Source organism: Oncorhynchus clarkii, chromosome 21 (genome assembly GCF_045791955.1).
Source record: "Oncorhynchus clarkii lewisi isolate Uvic-CL-2024 chromosome 21, UVic_Ocla_1.0, whole genome shotgun sequence".
Taxonomy (NCBI): domain Eukaryota; kingdom Metazoa; phylum Chordata; class Actinopteri; order Salmoniformes; family Salmonidae; genus Oncorhynchus; species Oncorhynchus clarkii.
This window is the reverse complement of record NC_092167.1, coordinates 2,639,742-2,658,275: the sequence shown is the minus strand read 5'-3', so window position 1 is coordinate 2,658,275 and position 18,534 is coordinate 2,639,742. Positions and strand designations below refer to the sequence as shown.

The 18,534-nt window shown below is 48.4% G+C and overlaps 1 protein-coding gene across 1 annotated transcript in view; it reads right to left on the bottom strand.

Annotated features, from left to right (window-relative positions):
• Positions 1-1,676: 1,676 nt before the first annotated feature.
• LOC139379274 (parathyroid hormone-related protein-like) overlaps positions 1,677-18,534 on the bottom strand; it is an 18,942-nt gene continuing 2,084 nt past the window's right edge. The window contains exons 3-4 of the mRNA XM_071122077.1: positions 2,770-3,350; positions 1,677-2,648 (exon numbers count right to left, since the gene is read on the bottom strand). Of these exons, the coding sequence (XP_070978178.1) occupies positions 2,810-3,350 (541 nt within the window). The 3' untranslated portion in view covers positions 1,677-2,648; positions 2,770-2,809. The remainder of the gene's footprint in view (positions 2,649-2,769; positions 3,351-18,534) is intronic.

Here is an 18,534-nt window from a genome sequence, read left to right as displayed (position 1 = left end):
GACAGTAATTAGTCTGTCCCTAGAGGAGGTGCAGGACAGTAATCAGTCTGTCCCTAGAGGAGGTGCTGGACAGTAATCAGTCTGTCCCTAGAGGAGGTGCAGGACAGTAATCAGTCTGTCCCTAGAGGAGGTGCTGGACAGTAACAGAGGAGAGGAGGTGCTGGACAGTAACAGAGGAGAGGAGGAGCTGGACAGTAATCAGTCTGTCCCTAGAAGAGGTGCTGGACAGTAACAAAGGAGAGGAGCTGGACAGTAATCAGTCTGTCCCTAGAGGAGGTGCTGGACAGTAATCAGTCTGTCCCTAGAGGAGGAGCTGGACAGTAATCAGTCTGTCCCTAGAGGAGGAGCTGGACAGTAATCAGTCTGTCCCTAGAGGAGGAGCTGGACAGTAATCAGTCTGTCCCTAGATGAGGAGCTGGACAGTAATCAGTCTGTCCCTAGAGGAGGAGCTGGACAGTAATCAGTCTGTCCCTAGAGGAGGTGCAGGACAGTAATCAGTCTGTCCCTAGAGGAGGTGCAGGACAGTAATCAGTCTGTCCCTAGAGGAGGTGCAGGACAGTAATCAGTCTGTCCCTAGAGGAGGTGCTGGACAGTAACAAAAGAGAGGAGCTAGATAGTAATCAGTCTGTCCCTAGAGGAGGAGCTGGACAGTAATCAGTCTGTCCCTAGAAGAGGAGCTGGACAGTAATCAGTCTGTCCCTAGAGGAGGAGCTGGACAGTAATCAGTCTGTCCCTAGAGGAGGAGCTGGACAGTAATCAGTCTGTCCCTAGAGGAGGAGCTGGACAGTAATCAGTCTGTCCCTGGAGGGAGGTGCTGGACAGTAACAGAGGAGAGGAGCTGGACAGTAATCAGTCTGTCCCTAGAGGAGGAGCTGGACAGTAATCAGTCTGTCCCTGGAGGAGGTGCTGGACAGTAATCAGTTTGTCCCATCATTTTGGTTCACATAGGATGTAACTGTACATCTAACATGGTGATCAACGTTGACACTATATTACATGAGTTTTATGGAAATGTGAAATACACATTTGGACTCTCTTGTGTTTGGCTTGCTCATATGACATATTTATTCTAATCCTCAATGTCTCATCTTTCAAAATCCATCGAGTTCTCTACATTTACAGCATTTCCCCACTCAGACAACAAAACGTGCAAAAGTGAACCAATCAGCAGTAGGGATGAGGGCAACTTGAAGTTCAGAACAGCTGTCAATCAATTCCCCCATACCGCGCTGTGAAGCACAGGGCCACGGAGTGAGGGTGGACCCTAATCAGTGATGTTGTTGTGATTGATTTCAGGGAATTATAGCTTCACTAATAATAAGATAGTTATGGATCGATCGATTGATTGATGATTATTATGGAACTCCACAGCCAGTGTCAGATGGTGAGGGATATCAGCAGGACAAGACAAAACACACCGTTTATACAACCAGACAGGATGACAGTCAGTTCATACAACCAGACAGGACGACAGTCAGTTCATACAACCAGACAGGACGACAGTCAGTTCATACAACCAGACAGGATGACAGTCAGTTCATACAACCAGACAGGACGACAGTCAGTTCAAACAACCAGACAGGACGACAGTCAGTTCATACAACCAGACAGGACGACAGTCAGTTCATACAACCAGACAGGATATCAGTCAGACACATAGCAAGGACACATCACACTCAGGGGAGATACTGTTTAATCCATTCAATATAGGGTAGTCTCTCAGTGCAAGGGCCAAACAACGATATGAAGTTGTTGCTTTGTGTTCAGGTTATGTACAGGCCGAGTGAACTTTGACCTTAGGACAGCATTCAGAAGCATAACAGGAGAAAGACAAGGTGGTTCCCAGTGGACCAACTGACGGAGGGGGGAGTTGAAGCACAATGTACAGAGGTCAGGGGTCAGGGGTTGAGGACAGCTGCGTGGGTCGTCCTGGGTCGTGTTCGTTAGGTATCGAACTGAAGAGAACCATCTGGAACGGGGAGGGGACTAGCTGGACTTTAGTCCAATTAGAAATGCTAATTTCTTGGATTTCCTATTTTGTAAAACATTTTAAAACATTTTCCATAGTGTGCCTATTGAACACGCCCCTGGTCAACAGCCAACTAGATTAGACGTCTGTGGGCCAGTCAGAGCGGACAGACGAGTCATGTGATCACAATAGAACCGTGCAGAGAAGGAGCCTAGATAACACGGAGGAATGACCAACACTGTTTTCTTCATTTCAATCAACCACAAAAAGTCAATTAACAAAATTACTTGTATATATATATATATATATATATATATATAAATCTAAAAGTGCATTATGGTACAAAAATATAGAAGGTCAGCAGCACCTCGATACATTTACAAAATAAATACACGATTCAAACAAAAATAAATTACAGCAAAATGTGACATGAATAATAATCGGCATAGTCCTAACAAAACAAACCCAGAACAGGAAGGATTTCACAATTATTAAATTATGTCGCTCCGCAGAGCCGAGCGTCTGTAATTTTTATTGTCTTCGTCATTATCACTAGTCTGGTGCGTTTAAAAATATTTACAGAAAATAAATATTTTCTTATTTTACTTTCCGACCAATCACTATCACAGAACCCTGCAACAGGAGTGTCTGGGTGTTCATCTGAATGTCCTCAGGGTTTCTGAAACACACGAGAGAAAGACGTCAGTTCACTGTAAAGTAGTAGACATTCACTCAGCAATCTATCACCCAGAAACAACAACAACAACAACAACAACGACAACCATCAGGTGTTTGTTTACCTTAGTCAGAGTGTGACAGTGTTCTAGTGCAGCGCCCCCCTCAGGCCGAAGAAGGGCCTGAGCGCCACTCCAGGTGGTACCCATTCCCAGGCTCCTCCCCTTCCTGCGCCCAGCCCAGTGAGCGCGCCCGCCTCTTCCTCTTCTCCCCCCCGTCCCTCCTCTCCCCCCCTCCCCTCTCCCCCTCCCTCCTCTTCCCATTCCTCCCTTTCTTTTTCTTCCCTTCCTTGGCCCTCCGCACCCCGTCTTTGTCTTTGTATGTTGGGGACTTGTTGGTCTCCTGCGGCAGGTTGGTTCCCTCCTCCTCCATATGGAAGTTAAGGGGAAGGTTTTTGGTGCCCCCTGGAGGTTTGGGGTGGGGGTGCAGGGTACCCCCAGTGGTGCCCAATCCCAGGCTGACCCCTACCCCGGCACCCGGTAGTCCCAGCCCCAGTCCGCTGCTGACCACCGGGCGGGCGGGCAGCTCCCTGATCTCAGCCGTATGGACCTCCTCCAGCAGCTCTTGGAGCCACATGCGACGCTTGAAATCCTGCAGCGTCCGGCCCTTATCGTGCATCAGCTGGGCGTGGGTCACCGAGCGCTTCCTAGGAGAGGAGAGAGAGAGAGAGCAGGAGGAGGACGGTTAGAATTGGGACATTAAACTTAGATCACAGAAGATTGAGAAACACAGACATTAGACTTTTTCAGTTTTGTTTTCCCACACGTGTGCTCTCAGGTTTCCAATAGATGTCTCTGACCATGAGAACGACACTGTAAAGAGGCTACAGATAAACTGTTCCCTGTAAACAGCATGTTAGTAGCCTGGAATTACAACTAAAACCTTCTGTGAAATGTGTAATCACTGTGACTGATACACTAGCCAGAGAAATATCTTCGACGTTGGCATTGGCTCTCATTCAGTCCACAGTGTTCTTGTCATGCTGAATGTCACAGCCTGGCTGTACTAAAGACCCCCACCACAACTAGAAATATCAACTGTAGTTTGACATGTTGGTGACGTTGCCTTCATCTCTAAAACAATTTTTTACATTTTTTTTTATAAATCTTAAAAGTTGTCCAGTCCTCTCATTACCTCAAACAACTGACGGGAGTGAAACCTCTCGGCTCTACTCCGGTGTACAGTTGGATAGCAACAGGGACACTCTCCAAACGTCTTGAAACAATTACACATTTCAACACTCTGATCTTTCACAGGCCAAAGTAAAGTATAACTTTGCTGTTATTTCAAAAACGTTTACTCTTTGAGTCAGACCGAGATCCACGGCCCAGATATGGAGTACAGGAGGAATTCAACATGTCCCCACTAGGGGGTCAGTCTAAATTACCATGTCCCTACTAGGGGGTCAGTCTAAATGAACAACATGTCCCCACTAGGGGGTCAGTCTAAATGAACAACATGTCCCCACTAGGGGGTCAGTCTAAATGAACATGTCCCCACTAGGGGGTCAGTCTAAATGAACATGTCCCCACTAGGGGGTCAGACTAAATGAACAACATGTCCCCACTAGGGGGTCAGACTAAATGAACAACATGTCCCCACTAGGGGGTCAGTCTAAATGAACATGTCCCCACTAGGGGGTCAGTCTAAATGAACATGTCCCCACTAGGGGGTCAGTCTAAATGAACATGTCCCCACTAGGGGGTCAGACTAAATGAACAACATGTTCCCACTAGGGGGTCAGACTAAATGAACAACATATCCCCACTAGGGTGTCAGTCTAAATTAACATGTCAAGACTACAGAACAACACAGCCTAGATCCAGACTACAGAACAACACAGCCTAGATCCAGACTACAGAACAACACAGCTTAGATCCAGACTACAGAACAACACAGCCTAGATCCAGACTACAGAACAACACAGCCTTGATCCAGACTACAGAACAACACAGCCTAGATCCAGACTACAGAACAACACAGCCTTGACCAAGACTACAGAACAACACAGCCTAGATCCAGACTACAGAACATCACAGCCTAGATCCAGACTACAGAACAACACAGCCTAGATCCAGACTACAGAACAACACAGCCTTGATCAAGACTACAGAACAACACAGCCTAGATCCAGACTACAGAACAACACAGCCTTGATCAAGACTACAGAACAACACAGCCTAGATCCAGACTACAGAACAACACAGCCTTGACCAAGATTACAGAACAACACAGCCTAGATCCAGACTACAGAACAACACAGCCTAGATCCAGACTACAGAACAACACAGCCTTGATCCAGACTACAGAACAACACAGCCTTGATCAAGACTACAGAACAACACAGCCTAGATCCAGACTACAGAACAACACAGCCCAGATCAAGACTACAGAACAACACAGCCCAGATCAAGACTACAGAACAACACAGCCTAGATCCAGACTACAGAACAACACAGCCTAGATCCAGACTACAGAACAACACAGCCTTGATCCAGACTACAGAACAACACAGCCTTGACCAAGACTACAGAACAACACAGCCTTCATCCAGACTACAGAACAACACAGCCTAGATCCAGACTACAGAACATCACAGCCTAGATCCAGACTACAGAACAACACAGCCTTGATCCAGACTACAGAACAACACAGCATTGACCAAGACTACAGAACAACACAGCCTTGATCCAGACTACAGAACAACACAGCATTGACCAAGACTACAGAACAACACAGCCTTTGTCAAGACTACAGAACAACACAGGATAGATCAGACTACAGAACAACAGAACCTAGATCAAGACTACAGAACAACACAGCCTAGATCCAGACTACAGAACAACACAGCCTTGGTCAAAACTACAGAACAACACAGCCTTGATCCAGACTACAGAACAACACAGCCTTGGTCAAAACTACAGAACAACACAGCCTTGATCCAGACTACAGAACAACACAGCCTTGACCAAGACTACAGAACAACACAGCTTAGATCCAGACTACAGAACAACACAGCTTAGATCCAGACTACAGAACAACACAGCCTTGACCAAGACTACAGAACAACACAGCCTAGATCCAGACTACAGAACAACACAGCCTAGATCCAGACTACAGAACAACACAGCCTAGATCCAGACTACAGAACAACACAGCCTTGATCCAGACTACAGAACAACACAGCCTAGATCCAGACTACAGAACAACACAGCCTTGATCCAGACTACAGAACAACACAGCCTAGATCCAGACTACAGAACAACACAGCCTTGATCCAGACTACAGAACAACACAGCCTAGATCCAGACTACAGAACAACACAGCCTTGACCAAGACTACAGAACAACACAGCCTAGATCCAGACTACAGAACAACACAGCCTAGATCCAGACTACAGAACATCACAGCCTAGATCCAGACTACAGAACAACACAGCCTTGGTCAAAACTACAGAACAACACAGCCTTGATCCAGACTACAGAACAACACAGCCTTGGTCAAAACTACAGAACAACACAGCCTTGATCCAGACTACAGAACAACACAGCCTTGACCAAGACTACAGAACAACACAGCTTAGATCCAGACTACAGAACAACACAGCTTAGATCCAGACTACAGAACAACACAGCCTTGACCAAGACTACAGAACAACACAGCCTAGATCCAGACTACAGAACAACACAGCCTAGATCCAGACTACAGAACAACACAGCCTAGATCCAGACTACAGAACAACACAGCCTTGATCCAGACTACAGAACAACACAGCCTAGATCCAGACTACAGAACAACACAGCCTTGATCCAGACTACAGAACAACACAGCCTAGATCCAGACTACAGAACAACACAGCCTTGATCCAGACTACAGAACAACACAGCCTAGATCCAGACTACAGAACAACACAGCCTTGACCAAGACTACAGAACAACACAGCCTAGATCCAGACTACAGAACAACACAGCCTAGATCCAGACTACAGAACATCACAGCCTAGATCCAGACTACAGAACAACACAGCCTTGATCCAGACTACAGAACAACACAGCCTAGATCCAGACTACAGAACAACACAGCCTTGATCCAGACTACAGAACAACACAGCCTAGATCCAGACTACAGAACAACACAGCCTTGACCAAGACTACAGAACAACACAGCCTAGATCCAGACTACAGAACAACACAGCCTATATCCAGACTACAGAACATCACAGCCTAGATCCAGACTACAGAACAACACAGCCTTGATCCAGACTACAGAACAACACAGCCTAGATCCAGACTACAGAACAACACAGCCTTGATCCAGACTACAGAACAACACAGCCTAGATCCAGACTACAGAACAACACAGCCTTGACCAAGACTACAGAACAACACAGCCTTGATCCAGACTACAGAACAACACAGCCTTGATCCAGACTACAGAACAACACAGCCTAGATCCAGACTACTACCAGGTAAGGACTCTTAGTTTGTTTGTGTGCTGGTATCTGCCAACACAACACTCACTGTACAATATCTGTCAACAACTGGCAACAACATCCATGAAGCTAATCAAGACAATTTATTTTGTTCCAGACCTCGTGGCAGGTAATATGTATTTGTTTGTTTGTTTGTTGACAACACAACAGTTATTGTCCAATATCAGTCAACTATTATCTGTGTATCCATGATGCTGATCTCCTTGGCCTTCAGGATGAGATGATTCATAGCAGAGAGAGGGAGAGAGTGTTTCCACTGGGACGTCAGATTAGCCTGCTTGCTGCCAAACACAAAGAGATTACTTTTCCTTTCTTTAGGAAAATCCTCCCCCCCCCCCTCGGAGAGAGCAGCATCCAGGAACTAATCCCTACTGTCACAGAGGCATCATGCTGTGTTCAAGAGCATTGGGAAACGGCAGCACACCAACAACAACAAAATGTATTTTTGTCCGCTGTTTCCCAAAGTTCTTGAACTTGGGATTTGATTTGAAGTCATTGTCATATATGGCAGAGGACGCTGTTATTAAAGAGAGAGAGAGCAGCTGTTACCCAGTCTGCATCATACTGGGTGAGAGCCCATGTTACCCGGTCTGCATCATACTGGGTGAGAGCCCATGTTACTCAGTCTGCATCATACTGGGTGAGAGCCCATGTTACCCAGTCTGCATCATACTGGGTGTGGGTGGGTGAGGGTGTGTGAGGGTGGGAGTGGGTGGGTGAGGGTGGGTGGGTGGGTGAGGGAGGTGAGGGTGGGTGTGGGTGGGTAGGTGGGTGGGTGTGTGTGAGTGTGGGTGAGGGTGGGTGGGTGAGGGTGGGTGAGGGTGTGTGAGTGTGGGTGAGGGTGTGTGGGTGAGGATGTGTGAGAGTGGGTGAGGGTGTGTGAGGGTGTGACAGAGAGAAATGCATCCTGACTGCCACCTCCAGTTAAAATCAGTGTTTGACAGGTTTTTAGCAGTACACCAGGACACACTGGAAACAAACCATTAGAGTATCTATGGTTACCAACACGTCAGGAGTATCTTTGGTTACCAAGACAGCTGGAGTAACTTTGGTTTACCAAGACAGCTGGAGTATCTATGTTACCAAGACAGGTGGAGTATCTATCGTTACCAAGACACCTGGAGTATCTATGGTTACCAAGACAGCTGGAGTGTATTGGTTACCAAGACAGCTGGAGTATATTGGTTACCAAGACAGTTGGAGTATCTTTGGTTACCAAGACAGCTGGAGTAACTTGGTTACCAAGACAGCTGGAGTAACTTGGTTACCAAGACAGCTGGAGTATCTTTGGTTACCAACACAGCTGGAGTATCTATGGTGACCAAGACAGCTGGAGTAACTTGATTACCAAGACAGCTGTAGTATCTTTGGTTTACCAAGACAGCTGGAGTATCTTTGGTTACCAAGACAGCTGGAGTATCTATGGTTACCAAGACAGCTGGAGTAACTTGGTTACCAAGACAGCTGGAGTATCTTTGGTTTACCAAGACAGCTGGAGTATATTTGGTTACCAAGACAGCTGGATTATCTATGGTTACCAAGACAGCTGGAGTAACTTGGTTACCAAGACAGCTGGCGTATCTTTGGTTTACCAACACAGCTGGAGTAACTTGGTTACCAAGACAGCTGGCGTATCTTTGGTTTACCAACACAGCTGGAGTAACTTGGTTACCAAGACAGCTGGAGTAACTTTGGTTTACCAACACAGCTGGAGTAACTTTGGTTTACCAACACAGCTGGAGTAACTTTGGTTACCAAGACAGCTGGCGTATCTTTGGTTTACCAACACAGCTGGAGTAACTTGGTTACCAACACAGCTGGAGTAACTTTGGTTTACCAACACAGCTGGAGTAACTTTGGTTTACCAACACAGCTGGAGTAACTTTGGTTACCAAGACAGCTGGCGTATCTTTGGTTTACCAACACAGCTGGAGTAACTTGGTTACCAAGACAGCTGGAGTAACTTTGGTTACCAAGACAGCTGGAGTAACTTGGTTACCAACACAGCTGGAGTAAGTTGGTTACCAAGACAGCTGGAGTAACTTGGTTACCAACACAGCTAGAGTAACTTTGGTTACCAAGACAGCTGGAGTAACTTTGGTTACCAAGACAGCTGGAGTAACTTGGTTACCAAGACAGCTGGAGTATCTTTGGTTTACCAAGACAGCTGTAGTATATTTGGTTACCAAGACAGCTGGAGTATCTATGGTTTACCAACACAGCTGGAGTAACTTTGGTTACCAAGACAGCTGGAGTAACTTGGTTACCAACACAGCTGGAGTAACTTGGTTACCAACACAGCTAGAGTATCTTTGGTTTACCAACACAGCTGGAGTAACTTTGGTTACCAAGACAGCTGGAGTAACTTTGGTTACCAAGACAGCTGGCGTATCTTTGGTTACCAAGACAGCTGGAGTAACTTTGGTTTACCAAGAGAGTGACCATAGGGGTAGTGCACTACTTTAGACCAGTTCCCATATGGTAGTGCACTACTTTAGACCAGGGTCCATAGGGGTAGTGCACTACTTTAGACCAGGACCCATAGGGGTAGTGCACTACTTTAGACCAGGGTCCATAGGGGTAGTGCACTACTTTAGACCAGGGTCCAAAGGGGTAGTGCACTACTTTAGACCAGGGTCCATAGGGGTAGTGCACTACTTTAGACCAGGGTCCATAGGGGTAGTGCACTACTTTAGACCAGGACCCATAGGGTAGGGCAATACTTTAGACCAGGGCCCATAGTGTAGTGCACTACTTTAGACCAGGGTCCATAGGGGTAGTGCACTACTTTATACCAGGGTCCATATGGTAGTGCACTACTTTAGACCAGGGTCCATAGGGGTAGTGCTCTCCTTTAAACCAGTTCCATTAGGGGTAGTGCACTATTGAGTTAATAGGGTGCCATTACATACCCACCTCAGCCCTGATCTAACCCTAACCCACCTCAGCCCTGATCTAACCCACCTCAGCCCTGATCTAACCTTAACCCACCTCAGCCCTGATCTAACCCACCTCAGCCCTGATCTAACCCTAACCCACCTCAGCCAGGTCAGGTATGTCCAAGCTATACCCTGACCTCTAGGGCCAGTTAGTGTCAGGTATGTCCAAGCTAACCACTAGGGCCAGTTAGTGTCAGGTATGTCCAAGCTATACCCTGACCACTAGGGCCAGTTAGTGTCAGGTATGTCTAAGCTATACCCTGACCACTAGGACCAGTTAGTGTCAGGTATGTCCAAGCTGACCACTAGGGCCAGTTAGTGTCAGGTATGTCCAAGCTGACCACTAGGGCCAGTTAGTTTCAGGTATGTCCAAGCTGACCACTAGGGCCAGTTAGTGTCAGGTATGTCCAAGCTGACCACTAGGGCCAGTTAGTGTCAGGTATGTCCAAGCTGACCACTAGGGCCAGTTAGTGTCAGGTATGTCCAAGCTGACCACTAGGGCCAGTTAGTGTCAGGTATGTCCAAGCTGACCGCTAGGGCCAGTTAGTGTCAGGTATGTCCAAGCTGACCACTAGGGCCAGTTAGTGTCAGGTATGTCCAAGCTATACCCTGACCACTAGGGCCAGTTAGTGTCAGGTATGTCCAAGCTATACCCTGACCACTAGGCCCAGTTAGTGTCAGGTATGTCCAAGCTATACCCTGACCACTAGGACCAGTTAGTGTCAGGTATGTCCAAGCTGACCACTAGGGCCAGTTAGTGTCAGGTATGTCCAAGCTGACCACTAGGGCCAGTTAGTGTCAGGTATGTCCAAGCTATACCCTGACCACTAGGACCAGTTAGTGTCAGGTATGTCCAAGCTGACCACTAGGGCCAGTTAGTGTCAGGTATGTCCAAGCTATACCCTGACCACTAGGGCCAGTTAGTGTCAGGTATGTCCAAGCTATACCCTGACCACTAGGGCCAGTTAGTGTCAGGTATGTCCAAGCTATACCCTGACCACTAGGACCAGTTAGTGTCAGGTATGTCCAAGCTGACCACTAGGGCCAGTTAGTGTCAGGTATGTCCAAGCTGACCACTAGGGCCAGTTAGTGTCAGGTATGTCCAAGCTATACCCTGACCACTAGGACCAGTTAGTGTCAGGTATGTCCAAGCTGACCACTAGGGCCAGTTAGTGTCAGGTATGTCCAAGCTGACCACTAGGGCCAGTTAGTGTCATGTATGTCCAAGCTATACCCTGACCACTAGGACCAGTTAGTGTCAGGTATGTCCAAGCTGACCACTAGGGCCAGTTAGTGTCAGGTATGTCCAAGCTGACCACTAGGGCCAGTTAGTGTCAGGTATGTCCAAGCTATACCCTGACCACTAGGGCCAGTTAGTGTCAGGTATGTCCAAGCTATACCCTGACCACTAGGGCCAGTTCCTTTTACATAACAGTAAAACCATTGAATAGTATCCATCATCACACTAAAACTGAAAACATCATGAAAAGTAATATTCTCAATTATTTTCCTTAGAAAAGATTAACATTAGATCAAGGAAAGAACTGGTCACATCATTTATTAATTTCTCCAAGTTCTTCCAAAGCCACGGAGCAGATATTTACTTGTCCCAGTGCAATAATATCCTGGTAAGAGACTACCTCCCGTACAGAGAGATGTTTGAAAGGAGCTGTGTTTATATACATACAGACCATTTCCTGTGATTCTCAGGGAGAGTGAGGCAGGGAACTGAACAGGCTTGGTCTTTGAAAAACGATCTCCCTGTTGATTTTTTTTTTTTTAACCTTTAATAAAGCCCAACATCAAACACTCCCCAAGGCACAACTAGAAGAGAGGAAGGAGGGGAAGAGAGGAAGGAGGGGAAGAGAGGAAAGCATTAAGAAAAAAAAGGGGTTGGATACATCCTGATGTGGCACGATTCCAACAGAACAGACCTTTTCTTGGCCTACCTGATGATAATTGTTTCTCTGTGCGGGGTAAAGGGGGGAAAAAGGGGAGGCAGAGGGAACGAGAGAACGAAATAGTACACTGTGTTTACTCCTACCCACTAGGCATGTCATTTCTCTGCTCGGTCTGATTGAAGCTCTATCCAAACCTTGGCAGACCGTTTGCTAAAGCTTTAATTTGGCTCCTGATGCTTGGTGGCCCAGGTCCAACACTATCGCTAGGGTGAGTCCTGACTCCTGATGCTTGGTGGCCCAGGCCCAACACTATCGTTAGGGTGAGTCCTGACTCCTAAAGCTTGGTGGCCCAGGCCCAACACTATCGTTAGGGTGAGTCCTGACTCCTAAAGCTTGGTGGCCCAGGCCCAACACTATCGTTAGGGTGAGTCCTGACTCCTGATGCTTGGTGGCCCAGACCCAACACTATCGTTAGGGTGAGTCCTGACTCCTAAAGCTTGGTGGCCCAGGCCCAACACTATCGTTAGGGTGAGTCCTGACTCCTGAGACTTGGTGGCTGGGTTCCAATACATTTGATTGACTCAGTGTTTGTCCTATTTTGAAGCTGTCAACACTGTGTTTGATGTTAGCTGAGATCATACGTGGTCTGGAGGGGTTAGATAGTGTGGTGGGATACAGTAACTCCATTGTTGAGGACTCAACTCTCCTTCTGGTAAAGTACATCACACAATGATAACTTAATAAAATGCTAATTTTCTGGGACAGCACAGGGTTATGCTCGAGAAACAGACAAAAAAAAGGCTTTCACCTTTTGTATTGTTACAAACAAATGTGATTTTATCATGTTTAAAAAAAAATCGCAATCTTTCATTTAATTGGATGCTCCCTTACAATCCAACTCAGTTCAGATCACTGCTGACTCTTTCGTCCAGACTGTAACTACCAGACCCCACAGCTCTGTCTCCTAACAGTAAGGACCTACCAGACCCCACAGCTCTGTCTCCTAACAGTAAGGACCTACCAGACCCCACAGCTCTGTCTCCTAACAGTAAGGACCTACCAGACCCCACAGCTCTGTCTCCTAACAGTAAGGACCTACCAGACCCCACAGCTCTGTCTCCTAACAGTAAGGACCTACCAGACCCCACAGCTCTGTCTCCTAACAGTAAGGACCTACCAGACCCCACAGCTCTGTCTCCTAACAGTAAGGACCTACCAGACCCCACAGCTCTATCTCCTAACAGTAAGGACCTACCAGACCCCACAGCTCTGTCTCCTAACAGTAATGACCTACCAGACCCCACAGCTCTGTCTCCTAACAGTAAGGACCTACCAGACCCCACAGCTCTATCTCCTAACAGTAAGGACCTACCAGACCCCAAAGCTCTGTCTCCTAACAGTAAGGACCTACCAGACCCCACAGCTCTGTCTCCTAACAGTAAGGACCTACCAGACCCCACAGCTCTGTCTCCTAACAGTAAGGACCTACCAGACCCCACAGCTCTGTCTCCTAACAGTAAGGACCTACCAGACCCCACAGCTCTATCTCCTAACAGTAAGGACCTACCAGACCCCACAGCTCTGTCTCCTAACAGTAAGGACCTACCAGACCCCACAGCTCTGTCTCCTAACAGTAAGGACCTACCAGACCCCACAGCTCTGTCTCCTAACAGTAAGGACCTACCAGACCCCACAGCTCTGTCTCCTAACAGTAAGGACCTACCAGACCCCACAGCTCTGTCTCCTAACAGTAAGGACCTACCAGACCCCACAGTTCTGTCTCCTAACAGTAAGGACCTACCAGACCCCACAGCTCTGTCTCCTAACAGTAAAGACCTACCAGACTCTACAGACTCATCAGGACTAACCCCCTCCTGGGTCCTACTCTACAGACTCATCAGGACTAACCCCCTCCTGGGTCCTACTCTACAGACTCTTCAGGACTAACCCCCTCCTGGGTCCTACTCTACAGACTCTTCAGGACTAACCCCCTCCTGGGTCCTACTCTACAGACTCATCAGGACTAACCCCCTCCTGGGTCCTACTCTACAGACTCATCAGGACTAACCCCCTCCTGGGTCCTACTCTACAGACTCATCAGTACTAACCCCCTCCTGGGTCCTACTCTACAGACTCATCAGGACTAACCCCCTCCTGGGTCCTACTCTACAGACTCTTCAGGACTAACCCCCTCCTGGGTCCTACTCTACAGACTCATCAGGACTAACCCCCTCCTGGGTCCTACTCTACAGACTCTTCAGGACTAACCCCCTCCTGGGTCCTACTCTACAGACTCTTCAGGACTAACCCCCTCCTGGGTCCTACTCTACAGACTCTTCAGGACTAACCCCCTCCTGAGTCCTACTCTACAGACTCATCAGGACTAACCCCCTCCTGGGTCCTACTCTACAGACTCATCAGGACTAACCCCCTCCTGGGTCCTACTCTACAGACTCTTCAGGACTAACCCCCTCCTGGGTCCTACTCTACAGACTCATCAGGACTAACCCCCTCCTGGGTCCTACTCTACAGACTCTTCAGGACTAACCCCCTCCTGAGTCCTACTATACAGACTCATCAGGACTAACCCCCTCCTGGGTCCTACTCTACAGACTCATCAGGACTAACCCCCTCCTGGGTCCTACTCTACAGACTCTTCAGGACTAACCCCCTCCTGGGTCCTACTCTACAGACTCTTCAGGACTAACCCCCTCCTGGGTCCTACTCTACAGACTCATCAGGACTAACCCCCTCCTGGGTCCTACTCTACAGACTCTTCAGGACTAACCCCCTCCTGGGTCCTACTCTACAGACTCTTCAGGACTAACCCCCTCCTGAGTCCTACTCTACAGACTCATCAGGACTAACCCCCTCCTGGGTCCTACTCTACAGACTCTTCAGGACTAACCCCCTCCTGGGTCCTACTCTACAGACTCTTCAGGACTAACCCCCTCCTGGGTCCTACTCTACAGACTCATCAGGACTAACCCCCTCCTGGGTCCTACTCTACAGACTCTTCAGGACTAACCCCCTCCTGGGTCCTACTCTACAGACTCTTCAGGACTAACCCCCTCCTGGGTCCTACTCTACAGACTCATCAGGACTAACCCCCTCCTGAGTCCTACTCTACAGACTCTTCAGGACTAACCCCCTCCTGGGTCCTACTCTACAGACTCATCAGGACTAACCCCCTCCTGGGTCCTACTCTACAGACTCATCAGGACTAACCCCCTCCTGGGTCCTACTCTACAGACTCTTCAGGACTAACCCCCTCCTGGGTCCTACTCTACAGACTCTTCAGGACTAACCCCCTCCTGGGTCCTACTCTACAGACTCTTCAGGACTAACCCCCTCCTGAGTCCTACTCTACAGACTCTTCAGGACTAACCCCCTCCTGGGTCCTACTCTACAGACTCTTCAGGACTAACCCCCTCCTGGGTCCTACTCTACAGACTCTTCAGGACTAACCCCCTCCTGGGTCCTACTCTACAGACGAGGGGCCCCATGAACCCGCTACTCTCTCTCTCACCGTCTGTTAGTCGCCAGGTTCAAAGCTCCTCCTGGGATGGCCCAGCAGCACCTGGTTCTAATCTCCTTTCAGACGCCCTTTTTTCCCAGGAACCAGGAACAAACCTGTCAACACTGCAGCCAAATCATTGTCAGATGTTACTGCTCACACCCCTCCCTCTGAGCAGGGATGCTACCCTGATCCACTTAGATAGACACTGGTTCCATCCTGGCACCCTAGTCCTTAAAAAGTGCAGTGGGCCCTGGTCAAAAGTAGTGTACTATATAGGGGGTATTCGGGTGTCATTCCAGACCAGCCATAGACTCTCTCCACATAGAGAACCTACATAGAGATCCTACATAGATATCCTACATAGAGAACCTACAGCGCCATAATATCAAGTCTCACAGATGTGTCAATGTTATGAGGCTTCACCTTTACCAGCTCTTACCCACATCCTCTCCTCTCCTCTCCTCTCCTCTCCTCTCCTCTCCTCGCTCTCTGGCTGTCTATGGCTTCATTAAACCTTCCTCAGTCAGAGACCAGAGAGAGGGAGGACAGGACACGCAGAGAACCACTGCAGCCTGTGTCTGTCTCAGAGATATTATCTGTGTCAGAGATATTATCTGTCTCAGAGATAGTATCTGTGTCAGAGATAGTATCTGTCTCAGAGATAGTATCTGTGTCAGAGATAGTATCTGTGTCAGAGATAGTATCTGTTTCAGAGATAGTATCTGTTTCAGAGAAATTATCTGTGTCAGAGAAAGTATCTGTGTCAGAGATATTATCTGTCTCAGAGATATTATCTGTGTCAGAGATATTATCTGTCTCAGAGATGGTATCTGTGTCAGAGATATTATCTCTCAGAGATGGTATCTGTGTCAGAGATATTATCTCTCGCAAGATGGTATCTGTGTCAGAGATATTATCTGTCTCAGAGATGGTATCTGTGTCAGAGATATTATCTCTCAGAGATGGTATCTGTGTCAGAGATAGTATCTGTGTCAGAGATATTATCTGTCTCAGAGATATTATCTGTGTCAGAGATATTATCTCTCGCAAGATGGTATCTGTGTCAGAGATATTATCTCTCAGAGATGGTATCTGTGTCAGAGATATTATCTGTCTCAGAGATGGTATCTGTGTCAGAGATATTATCTGTCTCAGAGATGGTATCTTTGTCAGAGATATTATCTGTCTCAGAGATAGTATCTGTTTCAGAGATGGTATCTGTGTCAGAGATATTATCTCTCAGAGATGGTATCTGTGTCAGAGATAGTATCTGTGTCAGAGATATTATCTGTCTCAGAGATATTATCTCTCAGAGATGGTATCTGTGTCAGAGAAATTTTCTGTGTCAGAGAAATTATCTTTCCAAGGGGAAAAGCTCTCAGAGCATGTTTTTCATTCTGGCTCTCATGGGTTTCAAAGAGCATGTCCAAAATGGCCCCCTATTCCCTTTCTAGCTACCCTATGGGCCATGGTCAGAAGTAGTACACTGCATAGGGGATAGGTTGCTGTTTGAGCCTCACTACACAGGGCTGTCGGGACTTGAAAGAGGGTTTACTCTGTTAGGCATAATACAGTCCCACCAAGAGCGCTGGGTTTAGTTTGGTCGGCCGCCTGGCCGTGCATCAGCACTATTCACCCCTCTTTATCCTGACAGACACCAGGCAGCCAGCAGGGGGCCCAGAGATACCTGAACAACTACAACAGACCGTGAGGTAGGGAGGGAGCAGCTAGCAGGGGGCCCAGCCCAGAGATACCTGAACAACTACAACAGACCGTGAGGTAGGGAGAGAGCAGCTAGCAGGGGGCCCAGAGATACCTGAACAACTACAACAGACCGTGAGGTAGGGAGAGAGCAGCTAGCAGGGGGCCCAGCCCAGAGATACCTGAACAACTACAACAGACCGTGAGGTAGGGAGAGAGCAGCTAGCAGGGGGCCCAGCCCAGAGATACCTGAACAACTACAACAGACCGTGAGGTAGGGAGGGAGCAGCTAGCAGGGGGCCCAGCCCAGAGATACCTGAACAACTACAACAGACCGTGAGGTAGGGAGAGAGCAGCTAGCAGGGGGCCCAGCCCAGAGATACCTGAATAACTACAACAGACCGTGAGGTAGGGAGAGAGCAGCTAGCGGGGGCAACTACAACAGACCGTGAGGTAGGGAGGGAGCAGCTAGCAGGGGGCCCAGCCCAGAGATACCTGAACAACTACAACAGACCGTGAGGTAGGGAGGGAGCAGCTAGCAGGGGGCCCAGCCCAGAGATACCTGAACAACTACAACAGACCGTGAGGTAGGGAGGGAGCAGCTAGCAGGGGGCCCAGCCCAGAGATACCTGAACAACTACAACAGACCGTGAGGTAGGGAGGGAGCAGCTAGCAGGGGGTCCAGCCCAGAGATACCTGAACAACTACAACAGACCGTGAGGTAGGGAGAGAGCAGCTAGCAGGGGGCCCAGCCCAGAGATACCTGAACAACTACAACAGACCGTGAGGTAGGGAGGGAGCAGCTAGCAGGGGGCCCAGCCCAGAGATACCTGAATAACTACAACAGACCGTGAGGTAGGGAGAGAGCAGCTAGCGGGGGCAACTACAACAGACCGTGAGGTAGGGAGGGAGCAGCTAGCAGGGGGCCCAGCCCAGAGATACCTGAACAACTACAACAGACCGTGAGGTAGGGAGGGATAGGTGTGAAGAGACACCAAACTAACTAACAAGCAAACAAGGACATTTCTGTTTTTAGCCGGTGGTCCAAAACCCCCTGCATGGCTAGGGGAGGAGTGGAGGGGGGACCCCCGGGGGGGAGACCGCCTAAGACGGCCCAAAGCGGCCCTAAACGAGTGCTTGGGAACTGGCGGGAGGGAAGGAGGGTGGTTGTGGGGATTTGACTCGCTTTATCACAGAGGGCTTTTTACCTCTCTCCCTCTTCCCCCCCTCTCTCGCTCTCTCGCTCTCTCTCTCTTTCTCTCCCTCCCCCCTCTCTT